This window comes from Sciurus carolinensis, chromosome 8 (assembly GCF_902686445.1).
Source record: "Sciurus carolinensis chromosome 8, mSciCar1.2, whole genome shotgun sequence".
NCBI classification, from domain to species: Eukaryota; Metazoa; Chordata; class Mammalia; order Rodentia; family Sciuridae; genus Sciurus; species Sciurus carolinensis.
The window spans coordinates 30,773,112-30,791,451 of NC_062220.1; the positions used below are offsets into that span (position 1 = coordinate 30,773,112).

The 18,340-nt window shown below is 34.5% G+C and overlaps 1 protein-coding gene across 16 annotated transcripts in view; it reads left to right on the forward strand.

The window, feature by feature from the left end:
* Cadps2 (calcium dependent secretion activator 2) overlaps window positions 1-18,340 on the forward strand; it is a 526,649-nt gene that overhangs the window by 332,237 nt on the left and 176,072 nt on the right. For all 16 annotated transcript variants that reach the window (XM_047562660.1, XM_047562665.1, XM_047562675.1 and 13 more), the window contains exon 9: window positions 8,151-8,217. In XM_047562660.1, coding sequence (XP_047418616.1) covers window positions 8,151-8,217 — 67 coding nt within the window. The remainder of the gene's footprint in view (window positions 1-8,150; window positions 8,218-18,340) is intronic.

Genomic DNA, 18,340 nt, shown 5'->3' on the forward strand with positions numbered 1-18,340 from the left:
CTCACACAATTTTGTTGGGCAGAGATCCTTGGCTTGCACCCCCCACCTCCTGTACTCTTTCCCATAAGAATTCAAGGAGTATAAAGACCAACTGGAAAGTATTTACTTCTAGATTTCATAATGTGCAGGTCACGGTGTTGTCTCGAATCAGTGTCTTTTCTCATACTTAGCTGAAAACAAAACCAAAAGAAAAAAAGAAAAGAAGAGAAAAAGAAAAAAGACTTAATCTTGTGGAGTTAAATAAAAGAATGTAGTGAAAGGAAGGTTCCTTTTATGCAAGCAGCAGAGAACGTGCAGGGATGACTGCAAGTGCCTGAGGGCATTTGGTCCCTATTGGTTTTCACATCAAATGCAATGGTGCCCACAGATAGCCTGTATTGTTGTCAGTTAAATGGGATCATGAGTGTCTGAAAGGTGTTTGAGAATGAACCGAAAATCATTTTCACAAGTGGATGATTACTTCTGCCACATGTTAACCGAACTCTATCAGAATGGCCTAGCTTTTTGAGCCTGCATTAATTGCTCTTTCAACCTTGACTGAGGTTTCTCTTTAAGAAAGCCCTTTCCAGGACTCAACTACTCTATATATTGATTTTTTTTCTTTCTCTATTTTTCCTTGAAAAATGAAGCCTTGTAGAAGAAAAGGCTTTATCATTCAACATGTAGATGGATTGTTCCATTTCTTTAATAAAAAGCTAGACTCATAAGTGATCTGTCAAAAGCAATAGTCCTTTTTTTCCTCAAGCACTGAATAATTCCCATCTTATGTATACAATTATATTTTTCAAATATTCATTAGTGATGATTTTTCATCATAAAGTAAAACCATGAACCCTCACAGCATGGTCTCAGAGCAAATAAATTGTCATATTCTCCTTTCTATTAGAACTGTATGCCACCACTCTAATTGAAGCTAAACTACAATATTTAGTAATGTGTTTGGACAATTTTTGTGTGTTGAGCTACTCTTTGAACAATCTTCAAGTTAGATTTTATGAAGTGTTTTTAAAGTTTTGTTAAATCACTTATTTTATATTACCAGTTTCTATTTCAAACATGGTATAGAGTATGTCAGCTGTGTCCATACTATTAATACAGGTTATATTTCATTCATACCATGATATGAAGATGAGTTAAATCTCAGCTTTTAAAACTAACAAAAGGTGAGTTCTTAAATTTACATGAACATTTTTGACAATGCTTATCAGCAGAGAATATACAATATTTATAGAAAATCACTTTGTTAGTAAAACTCATTTCTGAGGGTTTTGGCAAAAAGGAAGACTAATCACAGATATTACATGTGATTAGTGAATCTATTACTATTCACCTAGTAAATAGGTGAATCTATTTTTTAAATATATTTTCAAAGATTTACTATGCAAAAACAAGCATTTTATAAGCTTTACAGTGTTAACACATGATGATATGAAAGTTGTCTAAGACTTAGCAAAAAGATGCCTAGTAGTTATGTGGATTTTTGTCTTTCTTGAAGTTTATTTTTACCAAATTTTATTTTATTCAGTAAATCTGTTGTTGAAAACCATTTTATTGGTACTAGAATATATATTGTTAATGATCAGTGTATAGCTAAAGGAAAGTTTTTCTTTGCTGTCACAGGACATTCTGAGCAATTTCATAAAGTCTAGTTTTCTCCACAAGTGAAAACTTTTAGAAGAAGCTGTGGTCTATATATTTCCCAGCTGGCTTATTAAGTTAACTTTTAAGGATCATGTTGATACCAGAAATGTATAATTTTAATAAGGTATTATAAAGTCTTATAGAACTATTAATATGGAAGATGAAAAATACACTGTTTACCTTGTTGGTAGTAACTATTTTGACTTGTTAGCTATTTTCTTAAAGAAAAATCAGGTAGGTGAATACCAAAATTCTTTTTTCTTCTCTTGAGCTTTCCCCTACCAGTATATTTTAAATATACAGTAAAAGTGTTAAAGTTAATTTTCTTATATCTCTGATATTCAGGGATGAAATAGGACCTTAGACTAGTTAGAAATCAAAAAAAAGTCATAGGCAAATGAAACATTGAGACACATTTCCTTGATATTGGGTCTTTCCTAGCAATTATTCATATTTCTTAGAACAAATAGTGCTCTCCATTAGAAATAACCCTAGAAAAGGCATTAATACCAGAAGATTATTCCGTGTTTATACTCACTTATGAAACCAAATGCTTCAAGGCTTTACTCTGTGTTAAATCCAAGCATTGTGTCAGTGCTGCTAATTGCTTTGGTACCTAATCCTGTGTAAGAAGAGAAGATTTTAAAGTTAAGCAGGCAATTTTTTCATTCACAGGAACAACTTAATACTTAAGTTGAATGTATTGATGAAAGTAAACACTTTTACCTTGTATCTGAGCAGTTCTTTTTAAATAATCCTAAATACTCTAGTTACAAAAGTATTGTGATGTACTAGAAATATTTCAGTGGAAATATTTAGTGCAAATGAACATCAGAAATATGTGCTTGTGAAAGATGTGCAATAGAATCTTTCTTTTATCCCCTCTTAAATAATTACTGGATCAAATTTAACTTCAGTTAGGGGTTTTTCTCTAGGGCTATATTCTAACAGTGTACTAGAGAATGAGACATGATCATAAAAACTGCTAATATTTGTTATCTCATTTTCCATCCATTTCTGTAACTTAACTGAAAGAATTTTTAAAAGATGAGAAAAAAATGTCTTAAAGGCCAAATTCTGTAGGTTGAGGAAAAAGAATAATGGTGAAAGCCCCACCACCCAAAAAATACCAAATCTTTTTTTTTTTTTTTTTTAAACAAGGTGAAAAAAATTTGCACTACCCATTATGGAATGTTCCTCCTATGTTGCTTGATAAATATTATTTTATTGGATGATATTATAAATCATTTCATCAAACCCAATTAAGTTTGTGTCCCTAGTTTGCAGGTATTTGGGAAGGTCTGATTTACATATTCTTAAAAAGGACTTTTTGACTAAGTGAGATAAGCCAATCTCAAAAAACCAAAGGAAGAATGATCTCACTGATAAGTGGATGATGACACATAATGGGGCGTGGGAGGGGTTAGTTTTAGGGTTAGAGTGAGGGTTAGGGAGGGGGGCAAGAATGGAGGAAGGAAGGACTGTATAGAGGGAAAAGAGGGGTGGGAGGGGTGGGGGAAGGGAAAAAATAACAGAATGAATCAACCAACATTACCCTATGTAAATTTATGATTACACAAATGGTATGCCTTTACTCCATGTACAAACAGAGAAACAACATGTATCCCATTTGTTTACAATAAAAAAAATATGAAAAAAAGGACATTTTGACATGAATTAATCATACAGTAATAACCCAACAGATGACAAAATATTGAGGAAGAACAGATCCACCAACCAAGATTCTGTCCACTTCTAGGACTGGAAACACATTTCTTGGAAAATGTTCTTCCACATCTTTATCTGGAAGAATCCAATTTCATAAAACACTAAGACACTAATTTGTCTAGAAATGCAGAGGATAAGAAAATTTGAAAACTAGGCTTAAAAAAATACTGGATATTTTCATGAAATAGAAATAAGTGACAAGTAAATAGCTATAAAGGATCTGTTTAATTAATACTATTTCCATTGTATATCAAATAGTTATATTTAGTCCTATCAGCTGTACTTTTCCCCCCACAGTATTATGCAGTTATAATTGATGTTTTTTATAATGACCTTGAGATTACTATAGGGTTTCTATATCACTAAAGAAAGATCAAATTATATTTGACTGTTTGAAGTCAAGTCAATTTATTGTATACAAATTCTTTCAATATTGGTTACAGATATGTATATAGTCTATAGAGAATAACTCATTTTTTAGTAAGAATATTAGAACAGTAAGCATAAGGAACAGCATCTATTGTCTAGTAAAATATAATGTCAGGCTAAATGTAAGTTTTATTTTCCTGAAGTTTAAAAATACCTATTGGACCTTAACTACCATAAAAGAAATAATTTATAATGTAGTGCTTAACATTTTAAAAAAACAGTAATTCAGTAGTAATGCTAGGCATGAAGATAGATTAGGAGAGGACATATTTTGATTTTTACAGACGTTATCTAATAAATTGATTATCTGATGATTGCCAAATATTCAAATGACTTTAACTCTTCCTCACTCACTCTCATTCCAACCCTCCCAAATGATAAGATCATTCATCTGTAGAAAATTTAGACTACTCCAGATTGCACAGTGTGATGGTATTGAAAGTTGGAAGCCTATATCTCCATGAAAACCTGTAGAGCTCTCCAATGTCCTCAAGACATAAAGAAAAGCACCTTGTCTTTCATCTCTAGGTTTTAACCTTAGTCACACCAGAAATATTTATAAAGTCATAATCCAAAATATTGAATAATAATATTTTTCTGATTAAAAAATAAGATGTCTATCTCATGTTGCTAGTAGTGCTACCAAGTGGGACAGCCACTCTAGAAAACAGTTTGGCGGTTTCTTATAAAGTTCATCCTACACTTTCAATATGATCTATCAATCCCACTCCTGGATACTTATCCAATAGAAATGAAAACTTTTGCTGACCTCAAGACACAAATGTTTATAGTGGCTTCAATTTCGATGTCCAAATATGTAGAAACTATTCAAATGTCCACCAGCTGGTCATATTGAGGTGAATTCATTCAATGAAATATATGTACTACATAATTCCAATTAAATGGTGTTTTTGGAAATGAAAAAGTCAGAAATCAAATCAATAGTTGCCAAAGCTGGGGTTTTGAGGAGGTGATTAATCATAAAGAGAATGAGGGAACTTGGAGGAGATAGAAATGTTCCATAAGTTGATTGGGGTCATGGTTGTATGACTGTAGAAACATTTGTCAAGTTGTACACCTGAAGCAGGTGAATTTTACTTTATTTAAACTGCTAATAATCCTTATGAAACACAGGGGAAGAAAGATATAGTGCATACATTGTAGAAAGGCAAAAAGCCAAAAAGAAGGATGTGAAATCCATCTTTAATCTCACCAGATAGATATTAACTACAGGTCTAACTTTTCATTGAATTTTCTATATTTTTTTACATGTAGAAAATATGAGCTCATGTGACTGCTTGTTTTATTTAGCAAGAATTTTCTGTACATTAGTAATTTTTTTTGTATCACTTTTAGTGACAACCTAATCATTTGATTCTTAGTTTGCTTTTAGGTTTTTTTCCTCTTCACCAATATTGGTAAACTCTTTTTTTCTTCATTCTTCCCTGGTTGTAAAATATGTCCCTTAAGCCAAGAATCTTCTTTTGTACCCTGGAAAAAACATCTCTACAATGGGACTTAGTATCTGATCCCAGAATTCATGCTTATTGCAAAAAATAAATTGTAATGTGTTGAAGTGAAATCTAATGTATTCTTACTTGGTATGGTTATCTTGCTGATGTATTTCACCCATGTTCAGTTTTTGCATTAGAATTTTATCTAATATGAAAACATTAAGAGAACAAACTAATATATTATTTTCTGTATAACATTTATAACATTACTTTGCAGGTAATGTTTTATTAAATGTTATTATCTTTTCTTATGTTGAGAGCTGGTAAAATTTGTATGACCAGTTAGTTTCTGGGTACATTTGGTCAGTTGTCACTTTTGTACATGTTCAACTGGATTTTTCCTTAAAATGCAACATCCCAAACTGCTTCAGAACACTTACATGTATACCCTTGTTCCAATCCCCAGTTCCTTCTTGTTCTATTTCTTATAACAATTCATTAATATAAATACAGCATTCCCAAATACAATATGCATATGTCTGCCAACCCCTCTTCTATCTGTCTGTAGAGAAATCATAAATTTTCATTCCAAATTTATTAATTCATAATTTTGAATGATGTTGCAGCTGACTGGTGTTTGTCACACAGGACTTTCACTGTCAATAAAACTCACACTAACTTCCTTGTGTTGTTGATAGTTTATGTCACTATTCACAGTCACCCAGCTGCCCAGAGGTCTGCCAAGTGAGACACTTGGAAAGAGCCGAGAAGTGGACTCTGGTCACAGGCAAAGTTTCTTTCAGAAGTCCTCTGTGGCTGCTGGGCAGCTACTGGGCATGTATCCTGTTGGTGTGCTTTTAGAGAGGACAGCTGTCATGTCCACAGCATCTAGCTCCTGAGGTCATTACTGTTAACCCTGTAACAGGAACTTGGGTATGTGCATTTCAAGAGAGGGAAATCATAAAGGAACAAGAAAGAGAACAGCTGAACACCTATCACTAGAACCAGGGAGGAGAAATTAGAGGCTAGAGCAAAGGTGTGCACAGGGCTTTAAGGGGACCCTGAGAAGAAACAGTGAGCAGGTGAGAAGAGTGGTAGATGTTTCTGCCAGTCATTAACAGATTTCACATTATGTCTACAAGCACAGACAATAGTATAAAGGGTAACATGAGTGCCAGAAAGAAGCTCACCAGATTCTCCAGCTAGCTAATGTGCGTAAAAGAAAATACATAATTGATTTGAGCGATTTTGATGATGTTTGCAATGCAAGGACCCAGTTGTTTTTGACTTTTAATAACTCCATTTTTTTTCCTGATTTTGAAAATCTAGAAAATACAGGAAACTTAAATGTACCATAATTACATTACTCAAAGATACTGTTATTAATACTTTAGAATATTCATTTTGTATATATATTTCTTAAAAATTCCAGCTTACTAAGGATGGGTGTAGTACTGAATTCTGCTCTTTTTAGATATTATGCAATGAGATATTCACTGTGTTATTATAAAAGACTAAAACAATAGGAGTGTTCTACTTATTACCTTGCTATGCTACAGGAACATGGTCTTATGTTACCCTCCCCACTGGTAGGAAATAAGAGTGTCCATCCATTTCACCACACCCTAGCCGATGTCCCATTCCATATTACTCTACTTACAGGGAACAAGAAGTATGTTTAGTTTGTTACAAAAGAAGATTATTTTAATAAGAAACTAAAATTCAAGCTAAAATTTCAGCCATGAAAATTGTGAGAGGAGATCTGAAGACTTTAAGCCCCTAAATAAACTGTTTTACGTACAGTGTTTGTTGTTTTGTTTTATTTCTGGTCCAAGGGATGGAACTCAGAACCTCACACATGCTCAGCAAGTGCTCTACCACTGAACTGGGGCCCATGATACTCTTTTTTACCATTTAGGATTACATAAAAATTTAGTTTGAAAAACCCTGCACTTTTAAGCTTTCACTTGAGATAAAGGAATTGTGACAAAATGTTTCTTTAATTTTAAAGTTAAGTCTGCATTTCCACTTTTGTAGGAAGCACATGTATGGTTCCATGGAATAATTTTAAAATAGCTCTTTTCTTGATAAACTCACCCTTGATTAAATTTTAATCTCTTCTTTTACCTTTGTGGATACCTCAGCATATCTCTATACATTCATTAAGGACCAAAGTTCTAGTCTCAAATTATTGACCACATTAATCATTTCACTTCAGCTGACAAGTGCTGATGCAAAGTCAAAAGACATGGTTGAAATGATATAAACTATACAACGTCCTTGTCTTCATTATTATCTGAATTTCATATTTTAAAAAAAAAATGTGAACTAAGATACTTCCATTAAGTCAGGGAAGTCCTAAAATGATGGACCTGGCACATGTTGGAAATCAGCAGATCCAGTCCTGTGGTTTGATAGATGAAGAAATGGAAACACATTGGTGCAGGCACATCTTGGGGTCACCCAGCTGGACAGTGACCCTTCACTCTGCTTCTTGACTCTATAGCTGGCTCCTTCCCAGGCTGCACTATCCAGGCCTGGTCATCTGAGATCTGAAGCTTTTAGTACTATGTCCTCAGTTTGTAGCCTTTGTCTCTCCTAAGAAGTGTGTGCAAGAATAAAATTCCAACTGGTTCTTTGATTATCCTTTGTAACTCCTACTTCGCTCAATTTGTGGTAAGGACTGACAAATTGATAAGCCACATAAATCAATTCCCTTTCAAGAACCTAGAACAAGCTCAGTCATTTTGTAACAGTAGCTGTGTGTCGTCTCAGATTCCAAATGAAAACTGCCTTTAGCAGGCTGGTCTCAAAGATAAACATCCATGGAAAAAATATGATATAAGGAACCACAACATTATTCATGTAAAATGTTATTTTTCTTATTTTTTATACCAGATATCTGTATGCCCTTGGACAGAAGGTTTGGAAAAGATGGAAAAAACGTTACTTTGTCCTTGTTCAGGTTAGTCATTTTTTTTTCCTGTTACATAATCAATTTAAGACATGGTTCTAAAACTTATTGATGTGAGTTATATCTGTCACTATTATTGGGTTCAAAATTAAAACTGAAAAACTTACTACTTAATTCATTTAAAAGTAAAGATAGTAAACTCATTATATGCTAACATAAATAACATTCTATGTCAAATAAGTCTTCCCCAAGTGAAGCAATTTAGTGAAATGAGTGGACTGTTTGGTGCTTTTGTACATCTCTCTGTTGTCTGGCATCATAGAATGCAGCACTATTCTCATATCATCTTCCACGTTCAGTTTGTTGCAATGTCCGATAAAGCATGGAAAAGCCCTACTATACAGTCATGAGCAATTAAATATGAAAAAGCCAAAATACTGTTATAAAAATATTGTTATAAAAATCCTTTTGACCTCATAAATCCCCTGAAATGATCTTTAGGATCTGCAGGATTCCAGGACCATCCCTTGAAAACAGCTGTATCATTCTGATCTTTTACAGATAAATACTAATTCATGAAATCACTCATTTTTATGCAACTATGCCATATGTTACTTACCCACATGGATACGTTTTGAAATCAGGTTGACTGCTATGTTTATTGATGACTAGATTTTGAATTTTGACAGATTCAGAATGTGATTTGGCTGACTTTTTAAATCATAATAACCTTTGCTCATAGAATATACTTATTAAATTAAATTTAGATTAAAGCATAATTTTCCAAGTAAAAGTCATTCCATTCCATGAAAAGTTCATGTTATGCCTTTCTCAAAAGAAATATAGGAAATATCTGAAAAGAGAATCACTTTTGGAATTCTTAGAACAGTCTAAAATCTCATTCATTCCTACAACACATGAAGCAAGCTTGATGTGGTAAAATGCCTAGGATAGAAGATTGTCATTTGCTATCTTTCAGAGTTACCACCATGCATCAGTTGTTGAATAAAATCACCTTTATTAATGTCTCATGACACCATGATTTCTTCTTGAAAGTATAAAAATTCAGTCAAAAGTAGATTTATCTACATGGCAGCCACACAGTCCATTTTATTTCTGATTAAAATGTGGTTAGAACTAATCTTTAATAAAAGACACACACACACACACACACACACACGAGTTAATCTTTTGTTATAAAGTTCAAGCATTTGCTTTGAATAAGTGTTCCCTGTTCAGAGTTCTCTGTGATCATTCCAGTTTCCATGTTCAGTTACTTTACATTGGTGCAAGAATTTAAATATATTTACAAAGCAATTTTAGTGTAGCTCTTTCTGGACATTTTAATCTTATTCCTATCTCATAGATGTCTTACCTACATCAGATTCAACAAGTTGGTCATAGTGATTTGTTTTCGTTGAGTTTTTGTAAAACATTAATCTTCTTTATCAGTTATGTTCCATGCATTCATGTAGAATTTCATTTAATTCCAGAATGTTAGTAGTGTTACTGGCATAAACAGTTTGGGAACAAACCAAACTGCCTCTTAAGAAGCAATAGAGTTTAACTGATAGAAATGTGTAGGAAAGTAGTGAGACAATGACCCTGTAACCAAAATGTCCAGTGGCTCATTTGCTTTAAGCAATGAGTGGAGGACACTTATTAATCTGGAGATCTGGTTAAATAACTGTAGGCTCAAAGAGTTTCTAATGTACTAATGATTGTTCTAATATGAAAATTAGACTTTTGTAGACCAGTTTTGAGATATCATTTGATCACCTCCTGCTTTTGACTGGAGAAAAGTTGTGGCAGGAGGCGGAGGTGGTTGGTCATCTTTTTCCCCTTTTCTTATTTTCTAGCATGTGATCACAAGAATCAAAAGTTACAGACACAAATACTTTGATTATAACCCATTTAGACAGTTTAGAAATGAAAGAAGGAATTATAACACTTTGAGATTGATAATTGGTATGTCTTTGGAGAAAATTACCCATGGAGATAAAAGTCCTCCCAATAACTATAGTGTATATTTTACATTTGAAAAGCAATATCTTGTGTAAATCAAAGTAGATGGTTAACCCCTATGTTCCTGAATTAAAATATAGGCAAAATACTCCCCAAACCATAATGAATTTGGATTTATTCTACCTGTAGTAACATCTTAAAATCAAAGCCATAGTTAAATACTGTGTATGTACATGTACATATATACATATGCACTCAGAGAATCCCATGCCCAAATGTATTGAAATATACATGCCAGTGGTCTGACAACTCTTTGAAGTTTTAAACAATTGAATCTTCCTTTCAATTCCAAATGTAATGGGAAGACAAATTGAATGCACTCTCTTCAAAATCAAGATGGATATGTATGGAGATTCAATGAGAATGACCCATTGAGAGGAACTGGGTAGTTTCTACGAGTATTTGTAAAGACAGCTCTCATTCCATCTGCACACAGCTTGTCGGTCCGTACCTGCAGGCAGCATTATTGAAAGGTGAAGGAGTCATTTTTCGTAGGGAGGACAGCATCCCCCTGCTGTGTCTGCTGCTGCCATCGGCAGAATGGTGCTCTGGTGATAATGCGAATCTCATCACCACTCGTGAGTGTGTGTTACATGAGTGATGTAGCTGGAGACCTAGCCATCAGCCCAAGAATTTGTGCTCATAAAAATTGATTGAGAGTCAGGTTTGACCAGCTGCAAAGTCATTGTTCAAAGTGAACACTCGAGGAGCTACTGAGCAGAAAAGGCTTATCAAAGGCTTTCAAATAAACATGAAAATCGGAAGCAAAAACGTCAATTTAAATCAGAGTCAAGAAAATGGGAAAATAGATTACTCATTAATGTTGGGTGTTTGTTTAGCTTCTTAGGAAGATTAGTTGAGGTTCTTGTTTAGATTCTGACCCTGATAAAATAAAAAGTGAATTCTAAAGTTTTCTAAGAGGCTGCATTTTTTTTTTTTAAGACAAAGGTGAATTTGGTTCAAGCCAAATTTTAAAGAATGTAATTTTGGCAAATATACTTGAAATCTTACTAAAATTAAACTTATATATATTTCTTATTTCCTTTTCCTAAGCTTGTCCAATGGTTTTCTACTAGATTTGGAAAATATTATTGGTATAAAATACGTATGATACTATACTATATTATAGTTCATTGTAATAAAACATTTAAGAGCTTTAAAACTCTATTATTTAACCAAGTGGAATTATTTCTTCTATATTCTGCTAACACGCAAATAATCATATGTCCCATATTGCATATTCTATAATCAATCTAAAAATTCTTGAAGCACTTACCTATGAACATAATTACTATATTTAATCTGATATTTGTTAGGTAATTACTTTGTGGCAAGTACTTACTTAAAGCATTTTTAATGCATCATCTTATTTACTACTCAGAATAAATCCAAGGATTGGCATTATAATTACCCCCATTGTACAGTAAAGAAAACCGGTATGCAGAGGGATTATGTCATTTACCCAAGTTAGTTTAGTATGGGGTAGAGTCAAGCAAATTCAGTTCTGTGAGACTGTAGAGAGTCTTATTTTCTCTGCCATACAGCCACTATTAAATTTATGTATACAACTATGACTGATCTGATGACAGACAGATATATATGATAATCCCTGTGGATCATGACTATTGTGCAGTATAAAACAACATTCCTATGTTAAAGAATCAGCCAGGAGTGCTGGTGGAAACAGCCCTATGTTTGTGAAGGCCACTTTCTGTGTGACATCACTGGAAACTGAAGGAGACATCGATGTTGTCTTGGCCCTGTATCAAGTGTTCACTGCTTGTTGTCGATGTGTCAGAATAAGGACTTGAAGTTGCTGCAAACAACAGCAGGCTCTCAAGACATAATGTTAATTACATATCAGCTGAGTTGGCACAGGATGTAAACAGTCAGCCATGCCACTGAGTGATCAGTACATGCTGCACACATGTGAGAAGCACTGTAAGAAGATGCCATCAAAAAGTACTTTAAACATAAAGAAGTAGCTGCCCCAGACTATTGATTTCTGAAAGAGTCAACACACCTGAGCATCAGCTGCAGGAGACTCCTCTCACGTATTTGAAAATACCACTACTAAGTACAGATTGTGAAGTTCAGTTATATGGTCTAGGTTTAGTCTAAGACATCAGCTGATGTTTGCTTCTGGCAGGAAGATAATGTGAAGTGATCAAATGAACTGCTGTCAGATGAAGAAAGTCATAGGATGGTGACTGTCTAGCTGTGTACTTTAAATTGGACATGCACAGTGGAGGATGAAACTGAACCATTCAGCTTTTATGGTAGAAAATTGGAAGTCCTACCAACACCCTAGTACTGCCACCTCCCTTCTTTCTCATTCTCAAAAGTAGCCATTTAACCACTGTTAATAGCATGGCCTTCTAAAGTTGTATCATTGTGTGTGTGTGTGTGTGTGTAGATGCACACACACAGACACTCCATATGCTTCTGCTCTGTGAATTGCTTTGTTCTCCTTGAAAAACATACCAGAGTGAAGATGCCATATCAACATATAAAAATCTATCTTATAATTTAATTGAACTTTAAGTGAATGATTATATCTTATAATATAGATTTATATAATTTATGTAATAATTGCTCTTGTTTAAACATTTATTTCTTTTTTGCCCACAATGCTATCATCGTTATATGGGTAATTCCTGGATACTAATCTTATATATGTGGGAGTATTCCTATAGAAAAGAAATTACTAATCAAAGGGCACAGATCCTTGTAATTTAAGGAAGATTATAAATCTTTTGATGACCGTTTAAATATTGACCAAAACTTAGGCTGTTTTTTTTCTCAGTTATGTCATTTTTATAGTTAATAATTTTGTTACATTGCATGTTATTTTATCTTTCAAAATGCACATCTTAAATAGAAAAGAAAATTGAAAATTATTTTGGTTGTGGGGTTAATATGGAACCAAATGGGAGAGAAAAATAACTTTTGAATTTAGGTTTCATTTTTAAGATAACTTTTGCTTTCTAATAATTGAGTTTTCCATAGCAAAAAAAAAAAAATGTTGATGGCCATATTAATTTATGTGACTAACCCTGGGACATCAACACACAATACACTTCCTCTTAAAATTGCTCTAAAACATTAAATGGGCATTTTCCTATCTCAAAAGCTAAAATTATAAAAGGGCTCAGGCAAGGTGGAGTGAGAAAATGGCTAAAAAGGGTGAGGGCAATCTCATATGGACCACGTAGTGATAGCAATATGACCGTTTCTCTCTCTTACATATGCCCTGTGTTCTCTTAAAAAAAAGTTGTTCATTGATATTTTCATGATTAGCTCCCAGAGCAGTGTCTGATCCCTCTCCTTTGTACATCTCACATCCACATGAAAAAGCACAGCCCCTGTGAGTGAGAATTGTACAATATTGAGAAGTCTGAATCCAATATTTCTGGTCTTACTGTTTTTTGAAAACTGTTTTACAAGACTTCATTTTAAAATGCTGTGTGCATATGTATGTGTATTATTGTGAATATGCGTGCATTCATATGCATATACATATTTATACATTTTCCACGCAGAGTATGCCTGTCTCCTGATATGAAACATACAGCTGATTTATACCTGACCATACTTAAATGAAAACCTATGTGTCATCTTTGATCCCCTCTTTTCCTTACCCTCATATCAATCCAAAAATGTAATTTATTCTATAGCCACAATAGTGTTCCCATTCATGTTTATCTGCTCTGTCACCATATTAACTGAAGCTGCCATCACCTTCACATGGATGCTACAGTGATTCCTAGCTGTTCTCTCTGCTTCCTCTTCCATCACTCTCCTTACAATCTCTTTTTTATGTTGCCAGAATGATCTATTTGAACCATAACTCACATTATGGCAATTGGCTACCTAAATCTTCCCAGTGACTTCCCATTGCACATACACTAACATAACCATAACCTTGAGACTTTATATATTCTGGCCCCAAACTTCCATGTCAGTGAGCAGCATCGTGACTTCTATTGTTCTTTCCCCAGATTGATTGCAGTGCCAAAGGTAGGAGTTTAACATCTTATAGTCACCAACCCCCCTTCACTGGTATTGCAAATATATACAATAACATGGACTTTGTGTGATTTCTGTGCAAATGAGCCTTCAAATTAAGTCCCCTACTTTCCACCCAGATTGTTTGACTCTTCCTAAACCTCTCTTTGGAAACTTATACTGCTTTTTTCCCCATGACTGCCTCATTCTGCCTACCTATTCAGGAATCAGTTCAAATGTTAACTTTTTATTTTTTTTATTTTATTTTATTTTTTTATTGTAAACAAATGGGATACATGTTGTTTCTCTGTTTGTACATAGAGTAAAGGCATACCATTTGTGTAATCATAAATTTACATAGAGTAATGCTGTTTGATTCATTTTGTTATTTTTTCCCTTCCCCCCACCCCTCCCACCCCTCTTTTCCCTCTATACAGTCCTTCCTTCCTCCATTCTTGCCCCGCTCCCTAACCCTAACTCTAACCCTAACACTAACCCCTCCCACCCCCCATTATGTATCATCATCCACTTATTAGTGAGATCATTCGTCCTTTGTTTTTTTGAGATTGGCTTATCTCACTTAGCATGATATTCTCCAATTTCATCCATTTGCCTGCAAATGTCATAATTTTATCATTCTTTATGGCTGAGTAATATTCCATTGTATATATACCACAGTTTCTTTATCCATTCATCAATTGAAGGACATCTAGGTTGGTTCCACAATCTGGCTATTGTGAACTGAGCAGCTATGAACATTGATGTGGCTGTATCTCTGTAATATGCTGATTTTAAGTCCTTTGGGTATAGGCCAAGGAGTGGGATAGCTGGGTCAAATGGTGGTTCCATTCCAAGTTTTCTAAGGAGTCTCCACACTGCTTTCCAGAGTGGCTGCACTAATTTGCAGCCCCACCAGCAATGTATGAGTGTACCTTTCTCCCCACATCCTCGCCAATACCTGTTGTTGCTTGTATTCTTGATAATCGCCATTCTAATTGGGGTGAGATGGAATCTTAGGGTGGTTTTGATTTGCATTTCTCTTATTACTAGAGATGTTGAACATCAAATGTTAACTTTTTAAATATGCCTTTTCCATTCACCCAACTTATTTTATCTACTGATAGATTATAATATACCTAATAATATGATTCATTATACCATATTCATACATGCCCATAATTATTTCCCACATTTTACTGGCACATTATAGGTGTACATATCAATGGGATTCATTGTGACATATTCATATATGCACAAAATATAACAATATAATTTGGTCAGTATCACTCCCCAGCATTTCCCCCTCCCTCCACACCTCCCACCTCTTGGTTCCTTTGCTGATCTTTCTTTGGTTTTTAGGAGGTCCATCCCACCTTCTTCCCCTTTTTCCTCTCTAGCTTCTGCATATGTGAGAGAAAACATAGGACCCTTAATCTTCTGAGTTTGACTTATTTCACTTAACATGATGGTCTCCAGTTCCATCTATTTTCCTGAATATGCCATCATTTCATTTTTCTCTAAGGCTAAATAAAATTCTGTTATGTATATCTACCACATTTTAATTATCCATTCGCCTGTTGATGAACTCTTAGGCTATTTCCATAGTTTGGCTGTTGTGAATTGTGCTCCTGTGAAATGGATATGCATGTATCCCTGCAGTAAGATGCCTTTAATTCTTCAGGGTAAATACTGACAAGTGCTATAGTGAGTCATACAGTGGTTCCATGCCTAGTCTTTTGAGGAACTTCTATACTGATTTTTAGAGCAGTTGTGCTAAATTATAGTCCCACTAACAGTGTAAAATTGTTCCTTTTTCTCTACATCTTCTCCATACTTAATAGTCTTGATGACTGCCATTGGGACTGGTGTGAGATAAAATCTCAGTGTAGTTTTGATTTACATTTCCCTAATTGCTAATTATGTTGAGCATGTTTTCATGTTTATTTGTTGTATTCTTCTTTTGAGAAGGGTCTATCGAATTCATTTGCCCATTTATTAATTGGGTTATTTGATTTTCTTTGTTTTTTATCTCCTTATATATTCTAGATATAATCTGTCAGAAGCAAAGATTTTCTTCCATTCTGTGGGTTCTCTCTTTACATTCCTAATTTTTATCTTTGCTGTGCAGAAGTTTTTTAATTTGATTCTGTCTCGTTTATTCATTCTTGGCATTATTTCCTGAGCTTTAGGGGTCCTATTGAGAAAGTATTTTTTTAACATGCACATAATTTGAGCAGTCTCATTCCTCATTCCCCAATAAGTTCCTTTTCCCTCCTGTCCTCCCTCCCTACATAGGCTTGTTCTATTCCACTGATGTCCCTATTATTATTATTTCAATTAGTACATTATAGTTGTATACATAAGCTGGATTCATATGGCGCACTCATACATGGCCATAGCCTAATTTGTTAAATAAAGTATCTTCCAATTCCTTCCCTGTCACATTGACCTGTTTATATTTTTCAGAAGACTTACCTCCTATTTTAGTTATACTTTTAAAAAATCTCTTTATCCTTTCTACAATGTATGCTCCATGAATATAAGGACCTTATGTTCTACAAAACCTTTAGGACCTAAAGGACCTTTAGGCTACAAGAGCACTGTGTGGTACATGAGTAGAAACTGACTAAATATGTATTATATAAATGAATAAATGCAAATCATTCTGAGCATTGTTTTTTTAAAAATACCTTTTTTAATTAGTATAAGGATTTTCTAAATCTTTTTTTAGGTCAGTTGGTCAAGACAGTTGATGATAAATATATATTCCCTCAAATCTATCAAGATCTTGAAGATATGTTCATTTTTCTTGATTAAATCAAGCTCCGAGGGTTTTTTTGTTTTTTTTTTTTTTTACTTTTTATTTTTTTTAAATAACTCTCATAGCACCTTTGGCCTCTGCCAAGAACATTTCCAGTACAGGATTTCTAAAACCTTAATCTGTACTGAAATTAGATGGTGGCAGTTGCTAAGCTGCCAGCTGTTACCATGTTCCTCTCCAGAAGTACTGTAACATACAAACATGGACGCTGTGGTCTCCACAATCTCATAGTTAGCCCTTGCACGTGTGGGCATGGACAGGTGTTGAGCAGGTTGGCAACTGAGAACAAAACAGGAGGTTTCCTGTACCAGATGCTGATCCCTCATGGGACCCCCACAATGTCAGTTGCCCTACCAAAAGTAGTGATGCTGAAGCCCAGTTTAATGCCGTACTAAGATTAAAGTCTGTTCATATCCCTCAATTCTCAAAAAGCCCTTTCCTTATGAAGTTATTAAGAATGGATTGGGTTAAGGATATTGAATGTTTATCATTGCTGCACTTCTGTTGAAGGGATTTTCAATTTCAATATAGTAAATTGTACAAGCTTTGTTCAGTCATACACAAGGATGAGATTGGGAATGGGTCAGACCACCTGTTTCTGTGCATTTCCCTGGCATGTGGTGATGAGGCAGAGCAGAGGCTACAAGACTGCCTCTGACTGGGAGCACAGAGAGGGAGCAAGGGCCTGTGGCTCGTCTTTCAGCAGCATATTTTAACCATTAGTGCCGACAGACTAGTCCAGCTTCTCCAGGTCACTCTGGGTGTGGCTGTTAACGAGCAGTTACTACAAGGTGTTATCATTCAGAAGAATTCTCCTGAATTTGCATTGTGTCCACTGTATAATTAGCCTTGGGAATGTGCTCAGCTTGACCTTGTAAAAGGAATGGGTAACAAGTAAGAGCTCTTGGGGTACTAGCAGAATCCAAAGAAGTATGAAATGTGGCATCTTTTTAGGGAAATAAACTCAGAAATCAGTGAATCAGAAGTATTAATGATTAGTCGTAGAATGATTAGTTGTAGAAGTATTAATGATAGAAGTATTAATGATTAGTATTAATGATTAGTTGCTCTGGAGCCAATGTATTCCAAAAGCCAAACTGCACTTTTTCAATTGTTTCACAGGTCGCATTTCCTAATTTTGGCTGACAGCTTTGCTGGTCGTTGATATTTTGTTACGCTTCCATCTGTACTCCTCTCAGTCCAATTACCTTTGACAGATTCTGGATCTGTTCTGTAATTTTTGAGATATTAGAATAAACAAAATACTAAAAGGAGTACTAAAAAGTGTTTTAATCTTTTAAATGGCCATGGGGGAATTCC